We start from the raw sequence: 20023 nt of genomic DNA on the forward strand, positions 1-20023 counted from the left end.
ATTAGAATATGCTCAAGCCAAGCTTTAAAACAGGAAGAAAAAACATAGTAAAGCACGGCCTTGCATCATTTCCTACAACTGCACATATTAAGAGCAATTTTATTCATCAACAGAAAAGCACACAGGCTTAGAGCAGAAAATATGGAAAGACCCAATTGCTTTTTATCCAAACATGGAGGACTGCTAAAGGTAAGTACTAAAGATCAATCTAAGGACAAAATAAACTGATTAAATTTAGTCTCCATTGTTGCTGGTAATAGGAAAAGCAAAAAGCACTTTCTTGCTAAATGTGAGACACGAAAGTCAACTAAAATGAAACTAGAAATGTCAGATTTTTAGAAGTACTTGTTCTGTCACAACTGCCAAGAGATGAAACAATATAACACCAACAAACTAAATGGACAAAGAAAACATAGTATAATAGCACAGTATAAAAATGTGGGATGTAAATGAACCACTATTCACCTTTGAAGAAAAGGAAATGCTGCCACATGCCCGAACAGGGATGAGCCTTGAGGACAACAGGCTAAGTGAAATAAACCAAAAAAGGACAAATACTACGCGATTCCACTTATACGAGGTCTCTAAGTGGTCACACTTAACAGAAGTAGAAAGTAGAATGGTGGCTGCCTGGCTGGGAGGTGAGGGAAATGGGGGGCTGCGGTTCAATGAATATAGTTTCAGTCATGCAAGATGGAAAAGTGCTAGAGATCTGCTCTACAACAGTACATAGACAGTATTAGCTAGTGATACTGCACTATATACTTAAAAACACTGTCAAGAGGGTAGATCACATGGGTTTATCATAATTTTTTAAAAATAGTTATTTTTAAGTCTAAATAAACACACCATGCTTTTAAACCATTTGTTTTGTAAGTTTAATAGTATCCTGCACTTAAAGTTTTCTTTTCCCCTTAAAGCAATCACTGCAATACCTAAAAATCCATACCAAAATGCATAGAAAACCATATAACAGTTCAAAATACATAGCAAAAAGGTTGCTAAATGAAACATAATTTGTCATTTTCAAAAGACAGTAGCAATTCAACCTTCAAAATTGCTTAAAATGAATTTTATTCAAGTTGGATAACTTGGCTTTTAATATTGGAAAGGTCCCAATATGGAACTCAATACTGCTTTATTCTAGCTAAAAGAATTTTTACTGGGAATGACTATTGTTTTTGGCAGGTTAGCAATATGAGGATATTTCTAAGGGGTACAATAAACTCCAGTGTGAGATAAAAAGAGTTTTAAAAGTTACAACAATGCATCAGGGGGCTCAAGGAATGAGATACACATTTTAGAACTAGAGGTTTTTCTGTACTCAATAAACTCTCCTTACAGTAGACAAATTTTTTTTTTTAAGATTTTATTTATTAATTTGACAGAGATAGGAGTCACGGCCAGAGAGGGAACACAAGCAGGGGGAATAGGAGAGGTAGAAGCAGACTCTCTACTGAGCAGGGAGCCTGATGTGGGACTCGATCCCAAGACCCTGTGATCATGACCTGAGCCAAAGGCAGATGCTTAACAACTGAGACACCTGGGCATCCTGCAGTAGACAAATCTTAAAGATTAAATCATCCAATTCCCACTGCAGAGGACGAGAGTCACAACTCTTAATTCCTAATTTAATAAACTATGCACAGACTGCCATTTGGGTTTTCTCACCTTCTCACCCTCCAACCCTGGGCCCTCTTTATAGGGAGGGAACAAGGAATCCATGAAAGATGGCTGCATTACAGATGATTCAGGGATAAAACTTTAATAACATAACTACAATGTACCAAGTATTACCTAGTTCAGACTTTTCACCCAGTTTTTGTTTTGAATCTAAAATTAACTCTTCTTTTCCCAGACACAGAAAGAAGCAAAAAACCAAAGCAATCATTCAGAAAACAAAAGTAAAATAAGGTACTGCCACTAGAATAAAATTTAGGAATAACTCCAAAATTTTAGTTTTCTGGTCTATTTTTTCTTCCACCTCGCAGGTTATTTCCCTTGGTGTCCCAGTCTTTGGCAAACAGTGTCTAATATGCAATAACTTCTGCATGTTTTCTTCATCTGGGAAACTGAGCCCATTAAAACATGCTCAAACCAAACGTGAAGCTCTTCCTGAGTCATCTCTATGGGATATCCTGCCACCAAGTATGAAGCTGAACGTCTGGCATACATCCTTCTCCAAATCAGTGTGCCTTCCAGGTTTCTCTAAGCCTAAGTCCCTCCAGTCAATCAGGCCTGTTTCCCATCACTTTCCCCATCTTACTGTCCCTGCATCAGTCAGTGAGGCTACTCCGGCAAATCTACAACCTGGGAATCAGGCCTCCATTTAACCCATTTCCATTTCCCCCACCACCCACACAGTCCAGGCCCTTGTCACAGGGTATGTTCCTGCTTGGTCTCCTGCCATCAGCTCCAGCCCAGTGTGAGTTCTGCTTGCCCCCACACATGGAAGCCCAACACCTTAGCTCAGGATTAAAATACCAAGCATCCCACCAACACTTCCATGCTACAGTCCTCCTCTTCTAGAGTATTCTCACTTTCCTACTTTTAAACACCTGGATTGCTCTTTCCCTTACTTCTTCCAGTCAAACAAAAACCTAGTTTAAGGCTACATTCTGATGTCATACTCAGAACAGCAGCTGCATCTTTGCAAAGAATGTTGCTAATTGGAAAGAGATGCAAAGGAACTCTCTTAACGATTTTGGAAATCTTCTGTATCTGGATCTAAGAGAGGATTACAGAGATATGTGTCCATGTGTGCAGATGGACTGATACACAAGCACAAATATATATAAAGACACATGGACTTCTATGCTAAAAACCTGTATGCTTTACTGTACATTAAAAAAAAAAAGTATCTTTTATGAAGCCTCAGATCCACTAAACCATAGGAGACCACCATTCCCCTGAATCCCAGAGCCTTTGTATGCAGTAGTACATTCTGCCCTTTTTTATATGCCTAAAGCAGGGACGTGCCTCAGAATCTCCTGTAGAGCCTTAAAAAAAAAAAAAAAAAAAAAAGATATACCTTATTTACTGATGAAATAATGACACACTGTCTGGGATTGGATTTAATACACTCCAGCAAAGGTAACAGGCACTTGCAGTTTTATTATACCATCCTACTTTTATGTATTTTTGAAATTTTCTGTTTAAAAAATACTCCAGCAAAAGAAATACTGGGAAGACAGAGGCAATAAAATCAACAAAATGTTTACAACCTTTGCAACTGAGTTCCTATTGCTATTCTCTGTACTTTTGTGTATCTTCAGAAATTTCAATAAAATGTTAAAAATGTACATACACATTAATTTGCACACACCCAAACCCCACTCCCAGAGATACGAGGTGGGGGACTACTGAACACCCAATATTTTTTAAGAAGTTCCACAGGTAACTCTGATGTTTCCCATTTGAGAAACAGCTTTTCATTTTCGTAACAAATATTCACTGAGCAGCCACATACCCTGTGCAGAGCACTGAGGACTCCACACTTAAGGAGCATACAGACTACTACAAGGAAAAAGCATTTCAACCCAAACTGCAGGGCATTATAAATGCCATGAGAGGGATATAAGCAAGATACCGTACGTAGAGATATTGGCCATTATAAAGGTTCTTGGAAGAGACTACTACATTCTTCATCTTTTACATGACTCCTAGGATGATGTCCCTCACTTAGAAAGTAAGAACATGATTCCGGTTCATCATTATGACTGAGTATTGTAAACAGTTGGGTTTTTCAAAAAATTCTACTGCCAGAGAACTGTATTTCTCTCACTCACTCATTTTATTTTATTTTATTTTATTTTATTTTATTTTATTTTTAAAGATTTTATTTATTTATTTGACAGACAGATAGCATAAGCAGGCAGAGCAGGGAGCCCGATGTGGGGCTCGATCCCAGGACCCTGGGATCATGACCTGAGCCGAAGGCAGCCACTTAACCGACTGAGCCACCCAGGTGCCCCTTACTCACTCATTTTAAAGACATGCAAAGATGAATATTTTATTAAGCTTCCCAGAGGAAAAGTGCCAGGAACACAGTAATATGGGTCCCCATAAATATGAGGCAAAATGAAGATAGACGAACAAGTAGCCCCATCACAACCAGTAATGCTTCAAAGAGTGAGTGCCAGTTTCTAGACAGAGGAGGGAAGACGGTATACGGCTCACTCACATGCCCCCTTTGTGTTTCAGTGGAACAAAGAAATTACCAGAAAGAGCTTTAGACCACCTAAATTTTAATTTAAGGTACCTAAATATTAAGAGCTTTAGACCACCTAAATGAAGGACAACTTAGGGAGTTCAAATTTACAGTGCTATCTCCAGGTGAAACTCCAAGTCAATTTTCATTTAAATAAGCCATAGGTTTTTACCAGACTTCCCATTAATCTGTTGGTTCAACATAGCTAAAATAGGCTGCTTATAGAACCCCAGGCTGCTTTTAAGGAGTGATTCCCATAAGAAGAACTGATCAAAATACGCTGAGTGACCTGTTGAATAGAGAAGCTAGAAAGCATGATTTCTTGAGATTCTAAATAACTCTGGTTTAATGAATTCCTAATATGTATTAAGAAGCTAGATGATATTACCTCAAAAGCATCCAAATTCTGAAAATTATCAACAAACTTCAAAAATACTTTTTTTTAAAGCAAGACTCAAATAAAACAGTCCTAACAGAAACAATTTATTTTTTTTTTAATGCTTAAAAATTTTTTTTAAAGAGAGTTTTACCTGATCAAGGTGAGGCTGTGTTGTTGGCACATGCTGAAATTTTTTCTGCAAACTAAAAAAAACTGATTATAAATTAAAAGATTAATATACTTTCAATTTACCCTTATATGTTACTTAGAGATGCAGAGCTAAGAAGGGAGTTTCTACAATTCACTCTATTACATGGTTCCAGTTTTACATACTATTTACACATTCTAATAGAGAAAAGCTAGCAAAATGTTTAAAGATTTTTTTCTAACTAGAAACATCCAGTTACAAAATAAGTAAGTCAAAGATGAAAAGTACAGCACAGAGAATGTAGTCACTAATACTGTAGTAACATTGTACAGTGATTCATGGTGACCACACTTATCAAGGCGAGCACTGAGTTAAGAAAAAGAATTCTCAACTCAATATGCTATACACCTGAAAATAATAAAACACTGTATGTTACACTTCAATAAAAAAAATGTACACACATTCACATGCATACATATACACACAATATAGAAAAAAATTAATCTTTAGTGACACTAGTCTGTGTGGTTAAATATATCAGCAGATTTCTTTTTAATTCCAACAGATCTATTACCAGCCTAGAAAAAGACACAGGAGCATTTTACTCCTGCTCCAAATTTCAACTCGTCCTAGGCTTCCTAATGTCAAAACAAGGCTAGTACCTAAACAAAGTCAGAAGGGTCTATTTTTTTCCTTTATCAGTGTTTTCCCTTAAACGTATCTACTTATTAAGAAATAAGTAACATCCATAAATATACGCCTTCTATATAGTTAGTTGCCAATGACTGAGAGAGTAACTATATAGTTACTTGCCAATGACAGAATCTTAAAAATGTATTGTTCTCATATGAAAAAGAGTAAGAAGATCAATATGGCACAACCAGTTACAACCTTAACAACTGTAGCATATACTTGGACACTGATGGGGGTAGGCTGGGAGGAGGAAAAAGACTTAAAACCTTGCAGATGTTTTGCTTTGCACAACAGTGAGGGGTAAATTAGTAACAGGGAGTTTAGAAAAGAGAAAAGTATTGTAGGAACTGCTGGAGGGAAATGAGCCTCACGGGAGGGGGTCCTGGTAGAGAAAGTGTCAAATTAAATCCTTCCCAGCTGGTTGCTCAGGAAAGGGTTCTCCATTGTGGCAACTGAGCACAATGAAAGTTATGCACAGGCTTAAGTCACAGAATGGGCTCACATTAAATAGTTAATTCTTTAAGTGTCACTAATGCATTATCACTGTTCTTAAGCAAGTGTGGAGTGAGATTACCTTAGAAAATGTTTGAAAAATCACACATTCTTTCCTTAGGTTCAATATTTAATGTTGTTCAAAATAACTGCCAACAACCTCCACAAGGAAGGAAAAGGTTTTCCTCAACCCTCTAAGGTATCTGGCTGGGTGTGAAAATTAGATTGACAAACAGAGATTAGCAGGAGAAAATGGTACAAATTTATTACAGAGAAAGAAAGAAAGAGTGTGCAGCAGGGAAGGGGAAGAGGGAGAGGGAGAAAGAATCCCAAGCAAATTCTCTACAAAGCGCAGAGCCTAACATAGGGCTTGATCTCAGGACCCTGAGATCATGACCTGAGCAGAAACCAAGAGTTAGATGCTTAAGCAACTAAGCCAGTCAGACACCCCATTAATGTTAAGTTTTATGTAACACAGAAGCCTTCATAAAGAAATGAAGAACCAAAAAAATGGTTAAACCTGAGCGTTTTTATGCTGTAGAGTGGAAGGTTGTGGAAAGATAAAATGGGACAAAGTACAAAGCAAGTGCAGTAACTGGGTGATACTCAGGCCGGTTTCTTCAGATTCCTCTGTGTGCGCCTTAGTCTGCAGAGAAAGGATGCTCCCTTCCTCTGGGCAGTGGGCGGGTACCTCTCACACAGAGCTCATGTGACTCAACTACTTCGGAGGAAATGGGAGAAAATATTTCCAAATCACATATCTGATGAGGGGGTAACACCTAGAATACATAAAAAGCTCCTCCAGCTCAGCCATAAACAACAGCAACAAACCATGGGGTTAAAAAATGGACCAAGTATTTGAATAGACATCTCTCCAAAGATCATCGACAAATGGCCACTAAGTACATGAGAAGATGGTCACGATCTCTAACCGTGAGGGAAATGCAGAGCACAACCACAGGGTGCTGCCACCTCACACCCATGAGCACGGCTACTACCAAAAACCAACTGGAAATAGCGAGTGTTGGCAAGTCCATGGAGAAAGCAAACCCTGTACAGTGCTGGTGGAAGTTGAAATGGCGCAGCTGCTGTGGAAAACAGTATAATGTGCCTCAAAATATTACAAGGAAGTGAAAGCAGGAGTTGTGAAGAGACATTTGCACACCCATGTCATAGCAGCATTGTTCACAACAGCCAAGAAGTGGAATCAAGCCAAATGCCCATCACTGGATGACTGGATAAACACAATGTAACACAGGCATATGATGGGGTAGTATTTAGCATGAAAAGGAAAGAACTGTCACATGCTACAACATGGATGAACCTTGAGGACTAAGTGAATAAGCCAGTTACAGTAAGACAAATGCCATATGTTTCCACTGGTATAAGGAATCTAAAGTAGTCAAATTATTTTATTTTTTTTTAAAGATTTGTCTTATTTGAGAGAGAGAGAGAGAGAGAGAGAGCATGAGCACAAATGGTGGGGACAGGCAGAGGGAGAGGGAGAGGGAGAAGCAGACGCCCCACTGAGTGGGGAGCCAGATGCGGGATTTGATCCTAGAACACAGAGATCATGACCTGAGCTAAAGGCAGACGCTTAAGTGACTGAGCCACCCAGGTGCCCATATAGTAGGCAAATTCTTAAGAACAGATAACAAAATGGTGGTTGCCAGACGCTGTGGGGAGGGGACCATGGCAAGCTGTCATTCAACAGAGTTTCAGTTCTGCAAGATGAGAAAGTCCTGTAAAATCTATTACACAACAATGTGAATATACTTAACACTACTGAACTATACATTTATAAACGATTAAGATTATTTAAAAGAAAAAAAAAAGATACTGATGTCCAGGGAAGAAAGATATGTTCCTTTCCCTTATCAAAAGATTACCTCCAGGGGCACCTGGGTGGCTCAGTGGGTTAAGCCTCTGCCTTCCGCTCAGGTCATGATCCCAGGGTCCTGGGATTGAGCCCCAAATTGGGCTCTCTGCTCAACGGAAAGCCTGCTTCCTCCTCTCTCTCTGCCTGTCTCTCTGCCTACTTGTGATCTCTCTCTCTGTCAGATAAATAAATAAAATCTTTAAAAAAAAAAAAAAAAAGATTCCCTAGGGAAAGAAACAGGAACATGATCCATCACTTAAGAGAAAGGAGAAGTGTGTAGGAATATGTCAAGGTAAAATTTTTTTTGTATTTCATCCATTTTTCTCATAGAAAGTATTATGCACAGTGGTTGGTATAGAAATATTAAAAATGGATCCTTAAAGTTAACTACCTTTTATACTAAAATTTCTTTAGGAAAATGTACTGTGATTTCCAAACAACAAATTAATAACATTTTAAGAATCTAAACATTAGGAATTATCTTGTAAACCATGGAAATGATCAGAAACTTAAAACAAGTGCACATATGTATAACTCATTCCTGTAACTTCTACAATCATGGAATAAAAAGTACATTACAAAAAAAGTGAACAAAATACAGAATACATACCTTATTCCAGAAAGACTGTCAAAGGCATGAAGATCTAATACATTAGAAAGATCAACTCTAAAAGGAAGAAATCCAGTGTAAACAGTGGGCAATTCTGTGAAATATATTCAATTAATCAAGGAAAAAAAATCTCTATGAATCTTTTGCCAAAAATGTAGACGTAAAGTTTAATCAACATATCATACCATTTGGGAAACACATAAAAATGACAAGCAAAGAACAAAAAGCTTGTTGTAAATCTTTTAAATAATTTTCTTCATAAAATTCAAAAAACGGTGAATAGTATAAATTCAAGGCAGAAAATTACTTGATTATTGCTTCAATAAACTACATATATTTTTATTTATACCTTCAATTGTTTTTTAATTCTGGATATTTATGAGCTTGACTTCAAATACATTTTTACAGCCAAAAAAACAAAAACAAAAAACACATCAGTTATAGAACTAGAACCTTACAAAGCAGCAGTTTATTACTCAAAAGATGAAATGCAAGAAGAGAAGCAAAGAGACTAGCACAGTACAGTACCTTACCTTCAGAAGGTCTGGATTTCTTTTACTTCACTTCCCCCCACCCCCACCATGATATAACAGGTAATATTTTAAGAATATGAGGAGTCAAACAACTAAGGTATAAATGTTCACTCTAGGACACTAATCTACAGTCAAAGAATGTGGTTTATTTCCTTCAGATCAGGACTGCATTGACTGAAACATCCCAGTTAGTGCTATGTGAATAAACATTATTTCCATGGGAATTATTTAGAGGTAATTGTGGCTTATTAGGAAAGCAGTGATTGAAATAAAAAGAGAATATCACATCAAAGAGCATTCGTTTTGGTTGAAATACATAAAGACTAGTGAGTTCCAATTCTTACATGAGCTTGTAAAAGAGTAGAAGACAGTGATTTCTCTATAATCAAAGCTACGATGAAGGAAAGTTTCAAGAAAATCACAACAGTATGAATTTCAAAATCAGACTCCAGGAATTTGCCAAACATGTAAGTTCTTTTAAAAGGAAAACAAAACTTAGTCAAATTCAAGATTTTTAAAAACACGCCAATGTGTAAGCCAAACCACCTCTTCTAACTTAGGAGTGACCGGCTCTGGCTGCTTTGTTGATTCCCAACAGTCAGCCAAATATTCGTGCCTGTGGCAACAATACTGTTTGATTAGGAGTACTTATCCTGGCACAAGGCAGACAAATTCTTATCTTACGAAAAGAGTAAGACTCCAAAGTTATATGTTAATAAACTATATCAACACTTCACATTCTGGACATCCTAGATGAAAAGAATCAGGAAAATCATCAAAGAGGTAAATATTCCATAAAGAAAATTTTAAAATAACAACTTAACATAAGAGATCAAACCCTTAATATTAAACATATTTCCATCTTCACCATGACAATAGAGTAAATATTTGTACTGATATGTGACAGATGAATAAACTTCTCCCTCAAGTTTATCATCTTTTTTTTTAAAAGATTTTATTTATTTATTTGACAGAGAGATCACAAGTAGGCAGAAAGGCAGGCAGAAAGAGAGGGGAAACAGGCTCCCCGCTAAGCAAAGAGACCGACAAAGGGCTCGATCCCAGGATCCTGAGATCATGATCTGAGCCAAAGGCAGAGGCTTAACTCACTGAGCCACCCAGGTGCCCCACAAGTTTATCGTCTTTACCTTAGGAAATAGCTAGTTTTAAAACTACACCTGACAATCGTCTGAATATCAAATTCAGGCCAACTGTATGAATACCAGAAGTCAGTTTTGAAACACAAGCTTTTAAAATAAATAGTTTCACTCTGACAGTGTTCTTAAGAATCCACATCACACATTTAGAAATAATTCTGCTTGATACCCAGAATCTTTTGATATTTCCAAAACACACAGTATCAACACTAAATCTGCAGAGGTTAAAATCTATAGAGAATAGAGTCCTCATGGAGGCTGCCACAACCCAGCCACTGCCCTTGCTCCTGTGGCAGAGCTGGGGATGCTGGAGGTGCCAGGTGCATGCCTCTCTTTTCTGTACATGTGGGGAGGGGACTGGAATAGGGCTAGGGGAGCTCTGGGGAGTCTCCTACCCAGACTGGGGCTCTCCGCTGCAGGAACCATTGGGGGCTGGAGGACGCTACAGCGGTGTTGAAAGGGAAGGGGGAAAAAAAAATCTACAGAGACTAAAGTAACACTAGCCTCTCACTACATCTCACCAGATTCTCAATGGAGAATTAAAGAGGAAAAGTTTAAGGTTCCAGATTAGAGTTAACATGGACCTGACCAAATCTAGTACCACCACGGAAAATAAATTCCTTCACTCATCCAATTAGAAAACTAATTTCAATGGCATAAAATATATTAAGTGTCCTCCTTTAAAAATAACAACATCAAATATTTCCAAAACAGTAATACAAAAAATAAAAAAATTAAAAGACTACCTCCATCAGTTTTTACATAGTGGGGAGCAGAGTTTAGCTGCTACCCCAGGGTTAGTGGCTGCTAGTTACTTTTCCAAAGTTCAGTAAGTCTCCTAAACAGGGGCCACCCGCCAATCCCAGATCTACGAACCATCAAATCCATCCAATAGCTAACTCCTGAACTTCAGAACCAGATTTCTGAAGGCCTTCCCCAGTCGTACCTCAAACTCAGTATCTCCAAAACTCAACAAAACACCTTTTACCAAACCCCTGCTACCACTACCTCACCCGGAAATTGTTCCTCCTTCTGGTATTTCCTTCCATGGAGAACTGCACCATATTCATTCCTTCTCCCAGGACTCATACTGCTTTTAAAACCTTTCACTGACTCCTCGTTGCCCACAGAAAAAAATCCAAAGTATATGTCATGGCAGTCAAGATCCTTTGTGGAAAGTTATCCTTTGAGGAAAGTTCTCCATCTCCTCAGTCACACCTCTTTTTCTCTCTGCCACACACCATGTACTCTAGCTGTTCTAAAATACTTACAGGTCCCTGGAGTACAAATCTTCCTATGCCTAAAAAGCCACTGCTACTCTTGCTTATCTGGAAAAATCCTATTCATTCTTTAAGAGGTCAGTAGTCACCTTCTCAGTCAAAATTTCCTGAATCTTCATCAAGAAGAGCTGAGCAGTTGTTCCTCTATATCCCTGTTCTTATGGGACCCAACACAAATAATACTCCTATTATATTAGTAACAGTTAATACATTGGGTTTTGTTTGTTTAGTTCTGGCTCCCCCAAATGACTCATCACCTACCACAAAGGCAGAGTTTTTGCCTTATCCATTGCTTAAATCCTCAGCAAGCCAAGAAATGTCTGGTAGCTAATAGAATGCCCAACAGTTTGTTGAACCGACTAACTTATTACTGAACAACTGGATTTTGGTTTTCCTGTTCCATCCTCTGAAATCTCTAAGATTAAAAAGGAGTCAGGGAGAGATAAGAATGGCTCTTCTTCTGATCTCCCACCCCTACTTCTGAAGTCTATATGGCCCATTAGAACTTCCATTTGTCTCAAAGTCAACTTAAGTCTTACTATTAGTAAGACAATGCCACACCTGATTCTTATTCCTCAACTTAAATATTCAAGGTAAGCCTTTTCTACGTAAGTTTACAGCAGTCTTATTATTGTCAGTTTTACTACTATCAGCGTTTGTCAGCCATAAAATGCTTGAGGCATTAAAATTTAAAACAAAAAAACAAACACAGTAGGACAAAACCTCCATCCATTATTTCAACCATTTTGTTAAAAACCAGATCTTTCCTTTCTAAACTGGAAAGCTCAAATTGCTGTGCCTCAAGGAATTGGGGAAAATATTTAATGTAAGATTCGTGACCATTGTAAGAATTCTACCATGGAGGTCTGATCTTCACTGAAAAAGATCCTAATCCAACTTCAGTCCTCACGGCAAGGAAGTACTATTTCAGAAATTCCCTACATTCTCAGATAGAATGTCAAACACAAGACACTGAAGAAAGAGAAAAAAAAAAAAGGAAAAAAGGAGATTTTATTCATTTGCTCATTCACCCACTTGAAGTAACTATATTATATATATTATATGATATATATATTATATATATAACTGCATGTTTACTGTTCTATAACATAACAGAACAACTATTAGAAATGTCATATAAACATCAAATTGTTTCATAATAATCTTTTCAAGATAAAACCTTTATGCAGGGCATAAAGGTCTAAAATGAAAACAAACAGAAAAAATATTAAGCAAGGTAAATCCAGGGGCCTGTAAAAACTGAGATATTTGTTATCATGGAGGACAAGGAATGTTAGAGAGGAGAAGGGAGTTGGGGGAAATTGGAAGGGGAGGTGAATCATGAGAGACTATGGACTCTGAAAAACAATCTGAGGGTTTTGAAGTGGCGGGGTGGTGGGGGGAGGTTGGGGGTACCAGGTGGTGGGTATTATAGAGGGCATGGATTGCATGGAGCACTGGGTGTGGTGCAAAAATAATGAATACTGTTATGCTGAAAATAAATTAATTAATAAAAAAAAAAACCTGAGATATTTGTGAATGTGAACCAAATAAATGCTACTACACTAGAACCACAGCTATTTATGGATATGGTTTTTAAAAAACTTTTTTCAGCTTTATGTGGTCGTCTGTGTGTCACTTTGTAATGAAGAGAAAATTTAAGGAAAAAGAAAATGGTAAAAATGCAATAGAAAGAAGACAGATAACTGAGGAATGGCTCTAGTACGGGTTAGATGATGAGAGATTTTCTACACTGGAATCTGAAATGCAGGGAGCACATTTGGTGTGTGCCTGGAGAAGACTTACACTAAGGGCATTCTTCTGCCACCGCTGCTAACAGATGAGTGGCTTCCGAGAACGCACACCAAATTCATTCCCCGGCTCTTCACACGCACACAAGCAGCTGCCTCCGTCATGCCTAATGCTGAGGGTAGTCTGTCAGCACCTCTAATCTCTGCCATAGCAGACAAGCCTCTCAGCTAAGACCTCTGCTGCACTTCCAAGGAAAGAATCTTTGAATTAAGGACTGGGTTGGCGCTAGACTGCCAGCTGTGAGCCCCAGAGCTGCTGGCTGCATGCTACTGGGCCTATCAGCTGCTCAACCATTCCTGCTAAAAAATGAGCTTAATGACATAGCCCTGTAAGAAATTTTCTGAAATCATAATAGCATTCACTGGAAAACCGAATTCAATCCAAACAAATACATTTCACAGATGTTTCAAGACTGTATCTATTTTATAAACTAATGCACATTTGTATGAACAGAATAAAAAGACAGAAGAACCTATAGGAAACGGAAATAAAAATGTAAAAAAGAATGTGTTAGGAACTTAAAGATAAAGGTTCCATCTATTTTTACATGACAGATTATTTTTGCAGCTATACAAAAAACTAAGAAGTTTTTAAAAAATATTAGAATGCAATTTAAGTACCTCAAGCTGAGCTTCCTAGATATATATATATATATAATATATAATATATATTTATTTATTTGACAGAGAGAGACAGCCAGAGAGGGAACACAAGCAGAGGGAGTTTGAGAGGGAGAAGCAGGTTTCCCGCTGAGCAGGGAGCCCGATGTGGGGCTCGATCCCAGCACTCGTGATGATGACCTGAGCTGAAGACAGACGCTTAACGACTGAGCCACCCAGGCGCCCCAGAGATTCTTAGTAATATAATATACTCTTACAGATTTCTATACTAGTTACTTTTATGAGTGGATGAAAAGTCCCATGTTTTTTTTCCTCATGAAACAAAAGCACAGTTAGCCAGTCTTACCATGGCTCTTAGTCTTAGCAATAAGAAGCAAACATACTAATCAAATATGACAAACTAATTTATAAAGAACATTCAAAACATTTTGGGGCCCCATTTTTTAAAAAGGCACATGTATCTATTTTTTTAATCTTTCTTATAACAGAATCAAACTTATTTATCGATTAATATTAATTATTAATACTTAATAATTATTAACTAAACTTATTTACTGTCGATATTGGGAATGGATTTTTAAAGTACCTTGATCTTTGTGTTTCTAAAATTTTTCCCAGTCCGTTTATTGATCTGAAATAAACATAAAAATGGAGAAGGGTAAAAAGGTAAATGTTAAACTTTTTAAAGATCAAAAAGCATATTATTTCTAAAATAGAAAATAAGCATATACAAATACATCCAGAGGAAAAAAACCAGAAAAACAAAACTTACATTTTTTTTAAGATTTTATTTACTTATTTAATAGAGATCACAAGTAGGCAGAGAGGCAGGCAGCAGGGGGTGGTGGCAGGCTCCCTGCTGAGCAGAGAGCCCGATGGCGGGGCTTGATCCCAGGACCTGGGATCATGACCTGAGCTGAAGGCAGAGGCTTTAACCCACTGAGCCACCCAGGTGCCCCAAAACTTACATTTTTTTATAGCTTATCATTTTTTATCTAATCATAGATCAGGTATATTCCATTTCAGTATTAAAACATGACAGGCAAAAATCTACTGCATAACTGACAAACTAGGGGCTACTTTGTGAATTATAAAGAGACCTTCACTTTAGAAAAAATGATTCAGGGTGCCTGGGTGGCTCAGTGGGTTAAAGCCTCTGCCTTCAGCTCAGGTCATGATCCCAGGGTTCTGGGATCGAGCCCCGCATGAGTCTCTCTGCTCAGCAGGGAGCCTGCTTCTCTCTCTCTGCCTGCCTCTCTGCCTATTTGTGATCTCTGTCTGACTTGTAATCTCTGTCTGTGAAATAAATAAAATCTTTAAAAAAAAAAAGAAAAAATGATTCATAAACATCCAGTAATTCTAATGTTCTCAAAATGAGAAGATAAATCAAGACTTATCTTTACTGAAACTCAATTATCCACAAGCACACATTGTGGAAATGGCTATACACAGGCTAGAAATAAAAACCTAGTTAAGTGGTTTTGACCCCAGCCTGTCCTCAGTTTTCACAGTAAGTCAGGCATTCAGGTTTTTCCACAGAATAACGTCTTTGTTCTTTAACTAGAATCCATACCCAGTCTGCCCATCCTTCCCTTTCTGATACTACTAAGATAAGGAAAGAGCACTTCTTCTGTATGGCACCAAAATACTTATTAAATTCTTTTCAACATACTATACACCTCATCTATTTCTCTTTAGACCAACAATTCCATTGCCTTTAGCATTACTTGCTTAATATATGTGCCTTTTTTCAAGCTTATTCTCATGGGTAAGGCTTCCCATCTACGATGATTCTAAGTCAAGTCTCTCTACCACTCCACATGGTTCTTAATCTTTTCTACTGAATGTACTGTATAACCTGATGGCCACTTCCTCTCAGATATGTTCACTTTCAAGTCTGATGTAAAATGGAGGGTCAATACCCAAAGGGTTTATAATTTATCGAAGCACTGTGTCCAAATTCTTTCCTGGTACTGCTATACAGAGCAGGCCGGCAACGAGTGGCTACCAGTCAACAGTGCTAATGTTAGAGACCCAGCTTAAACAGTCAGCAGGCGGACAGAAAGCACTGTAGCAACAATCCTTCCTTTTGTGACAAAAATGTTTGCTACATGGATTTATGTTTTCCTTTCCAGAAATCACAATGATGTAGAGGATTTTGAAAAGAGAAACAAAATTTAGGAGACCAGTGTCAAAAGGGGTAAAAGAACTAATCTCCATTCACTGCTTTCATCTTTCTAGACTTTTCAAAAATATCAACCATTTTTCTATTTCTTTTATACACTGTAGCTTGAAATTACTATGTAAACCAGGAAACAAAATCAACACTCTAACAATAACAGGAGCTAACAGAGCACTTGCTATTGTGTCGGGTACAGTGCTAAGTTTACCAACACTGTCATGAACGCTTTTACCGAACTTAATGAAGTAGTCATTATTTCCTATTTTAGAGAGGAGAATTTAAAAGAGCACACCAAGAAACAGACCAAGGAGTAAAACCCAACCACATTCCAAAGTCCATCATCTTAAACACTATGCAGCACTACCTGCCCTCCACATGCAGACAGTATTAGTTTTCTATAGTAAAGACTCAAAGGATATTAACATTAAAATAAAACAAAATATGCAGAAAAATAGGAATTTCTTTCTTCTTTAATCATTAATCACTGCAGTCAATCTCCTCATGAGCCTTACCTTTACTGATTCAATTTATAACATACTATGTAACCTGGTACTGACAGAATCAAAATGCGATGTCAGCAGATTACATCCATTAAAGATGACTAATAATAAAAGCTATTGAATGTCTCTTTGTAGATGGCATTTCTTAATTTAGGTCTTAAAAGATAATTCAAAGTCTCTGAACTCTTATCTCGTTTGAAAAGTCCAAATGACTGTTGGGTCATTTAGCATAGATTTGACCACCATTCATATTGTCCTATGTTGACCAACCTTGGCCATGGACTCTGAAGACATTAAAGCAAGCTGGAAAACAGACACATTTAGTTGACAGTCAAGGAAGACAGGTCAGTGAGGGTTCAGGGAAAGGAGACCACCTTCAAGACAGATTTCACAGGGGCCCAAAAGGGAAAAGAAGATGCTCGGAGGACTCTACAGAATGGATAAAATTGTTTAAAAAAAAAAAAAAAGGGCAAAGAAAACAGAGACAATGAAGGAATTCAAGGACTGCAGAGTGAGAGTGAGAACATGTAAGAGTAAAGAAAGGAGATGGCAAGACACATCCTTGGGAAAGTAAGTCGTCCTTAGTTAAGCTGGAGAACTTCCTTATAGGGAAAGAGTCAAAGAGAGGACAGGAAAAAGAGGATGGAGTCAGAAAACCATGACTATCAGTCTATGAATTCTAACTATATTCTGTAAGAAATGGGGAATGATTTTATATATTACTATTTACATAAGAGTCAATTAGGCATCAACAATAAGTGATTCCAGAACGGTATTTGAAGCACGTCAACCTTGAAACTCAAGTTTCTATAGGGTAACATTGGAAAAATATTTTGTATGGTGCAGTTTGGATTTGTAGGTAGTTAACACATAAAGCTTCATACCTAATAGCTGTTCTTAATTTGCTTAAATCCTCTTCTGAAACCAAGTCTGTTTTATTAATGATGATGATATCTGCCAAAGCAACTTGTCTAAATTAGAAAACAAAGAACAGATGTCAAAAGAGAAATGTTAAGAAATTAAAAATAGAAACATCTTCAGATCAAATAGCATTAAGGACTATATAGTATTCTATATGGTAATTGTTTTTACTCCTATTTATCATTCTTCAAATAGTAGGAATAAATTCCATCTATCACTATATAAATTCAGTTTTCACATATATTCATTCAAAAAATATTTACTAAGTGGTCTCACTTGCTACTCTGAAACTGAAAAGACAAACCCCAAAAGTTTACAATCAAAAATCATTTTCAACTCATAATTTCTTTGTAATGAAATGCATATAATTCAGATATTCAGTATGGTAAAAATATGGACAGTCTACTGACTAAAATATTCCATGTTATCACACGGAATTTTCAGAGAAATAAAACAAATTAACACTAATACTAAACAATGTTTTTTAAAACTACAGAAGATACATCAGGATCGTTAACAAATATCTTCTTAATCATCACTAGAAATTTATCTGTGTACATGTATCTGTAAAACTGAAACAAAGACATTCAAGTTAAAGAATGCCATTCTGTCCCACTGATAGAATGCTAGATAACAAAATAGCTTACTATAAATAGAAGTTCTATTTTCTGATAACAGGAGTAGCAGAGCTGAGGATTCTTTAAATTTTCCTCAATTCTTCAAGAAATTCTAATCCCTAGGCTATTTATTCCTAATTCTAGTTTTATGCTATCTGAAGATAAAGCCATTTATTTCAAAGGAGATAGGCAAATTCTTAAAAATAAGTTAACTTTGATTTACTGAAAAAGCAAGTTTCAACAGTATGTACATTGCATCATAATCTCATTTCTGTTTAAGTAAGTTTTCTATGAATAAAGATTTAATGTGGACATCATCAAATATAAACAGTTACTATCTTTAAATTGCAGCCCTTCTATATTTAACTTTATTTATTGCTTTTTAAAGATGTATTTATTTGAGAGAGAGAAAAGAAGTGGGAGGAAGGGGCAGAGAGACAGGGTGAGAGAGAGAGAGGCAGACTCCGGCTGAGCACAAAGCCTGACTCTGGGCTGGATCTCACACCCACAGAACATGACCTAAGCCAAATCAAGTCGCTTAACTGAACGAGCCACCCAAGTGCCCTACCTTCATTGTTGCTTTTATGACACTTTGCTATTTTCTATTTGGCTTATTTATATTTTTCATAATAAATATACTTTAATAAGGAAGAAAATTACAAAAGTGTTTAAGTTCAGTCTAACCTGAATCATATCTACCTACGCACTGCAGAATTCGGGCAGGATTACAGCATCACAGAGCACCATACCGCAGAATGAGAGGGAGCCAGGTGCTTGCCTGCCTTCTATTATTTGTCTGGGTCATCCTTAGCAAATCTCAGGGAGACCCCCCTCCAACCTCAGCAGCGCACTTAGCAACAGTGGATTGTCCCAAAGCCTTCTTCCCCCGTTAGGAAGAATATGCTTAGGGTAGGCAAACTGATTTAAATATTTCTAAGTCTTAAGACAACCCAGTTAGGACGAAGGTACTAAACAAAAAAATGTTCTAAATACCAATTAAAACTTTTTTCATATTTCTTCCTCTTTCGTTCTGAATAACAGTGAATACGTAAATCAAATGAATTACTGTTGAAGAAGGTAGTAAGTGAACCAACTCTTTTCTTTATAACCCTCTTGAATCCCAATGAAACTATGTAAGAACAAAAAAACAGTTTTAAATGTTCACCATTCCCAAGCTCCTCTCAAAGAACTGCTATGCCCAACAACACTCATTTTAAGCTGTATATAAAAGTTTTAAATAAAATTTTAGTTATCAGGGCACCTGGGTGGCTCAGTGAGTTAAGCCTCTGCCTTCGGCTCAGGTTGTGATCTCAGGGTCCTGGGATCGAGGCCAGCATGGACCTCTCTACTCGGTGGGGAGCCTGCTTCCCCCTCTCTCTCTGCCTGCCTCTCTGCCTGCTTGTGATCTCTCTGTCAAATAAATAAATAAAATCTTTAAAACAATTTTTTTTAGTTATCAGACCATTATAAACAGCAATTCAATTTCAGGAAAAAAGATAACAAATTTTCCTTTACTCTGTTTCTGTATTTCTCACTTTGGTTTTCAGAATAATTTTCTCTTTTCAATTAGCCAGTAATCAATATATACTTTGAATATGAATACCTAGAAGCTTCATTGATAAGGCCATCTGGTTTTTCTTCTTCTAAATGCTAAACAAAAACAAAGTTTGAAAAAAGTTACTGTGGGAAAACACAAATGCTAATGTCAACACAAAGAATTTTACTTTTGACACACCTTTCTTGCTTCTAATATAGATTTCAACAAATTCTATTACTGAATACACAAATGCAGAGCTAATTTTTCTAATGAAATAATTTTATTCCCCATTTGTAATTATTTTCCCACAGTGAACCTGTGGGAGATTTTTGGGAGAGGGGGCAGGACTTAAATTCTGTCCCCCTGACATCTCCTTTTTCTTAAAAGGAAAACCTTCCAGATTTAAATAATGTCAATAAAAACAAAGAGCATTACAGTTCAAATTATAGGCCT

General features: G+C 37.1%; 1 protein-coding gene across 2 annotated transcripts in view; it reads right to left on the reverse strand.

Annotated features, from left to right (window-relative positions):
* The window catches only part of LOC116570332 (COBW domain-containing protein 1), a 56046-nt gene that overhangs the window by 5326 nt on the left and 30697 nt on the right, over positions 1–20023 (reverse strand). For both annotated transcript variants that reach the window (XM_032307275.1, XM_032307276.1), the window contains 5 exons: positions 19637–19683; positions 17380–17466; positions 14400–14444; positions 8412–8468; positions 4741–4792 (listed from right to left, as the gene is read on the reverse strand). In XM_032307275.1, coding sequence (XP_032163166.1) covers positions 4741–4792; positions 8412–8468; positions 14400–14444; positions 17380–17466; positions 19637–19683 — 288 coding nt within the window. The remainder of the gene's footprint in view (positions 1–4740; positions 4793–8411; positions 8469–14399; positions 14445–17379; positions 17467–19636; positions 19684–20023) is intronic.

The sequence above is a fragment of the Mustela erminea genome, chromosome 12 (assembly GCF_009829155.1).
Source record: "Mustela erminea isolate mMusErm1 chromosome 12, mMusErm1.Pri, whole genome shotgun sequence".
Taxonomy (NCBI): Eukaryota; Metazoa; Chordata; class Mammalia; order Carnivora; family Mustelidae; genus Mustela; species Mustela erminea.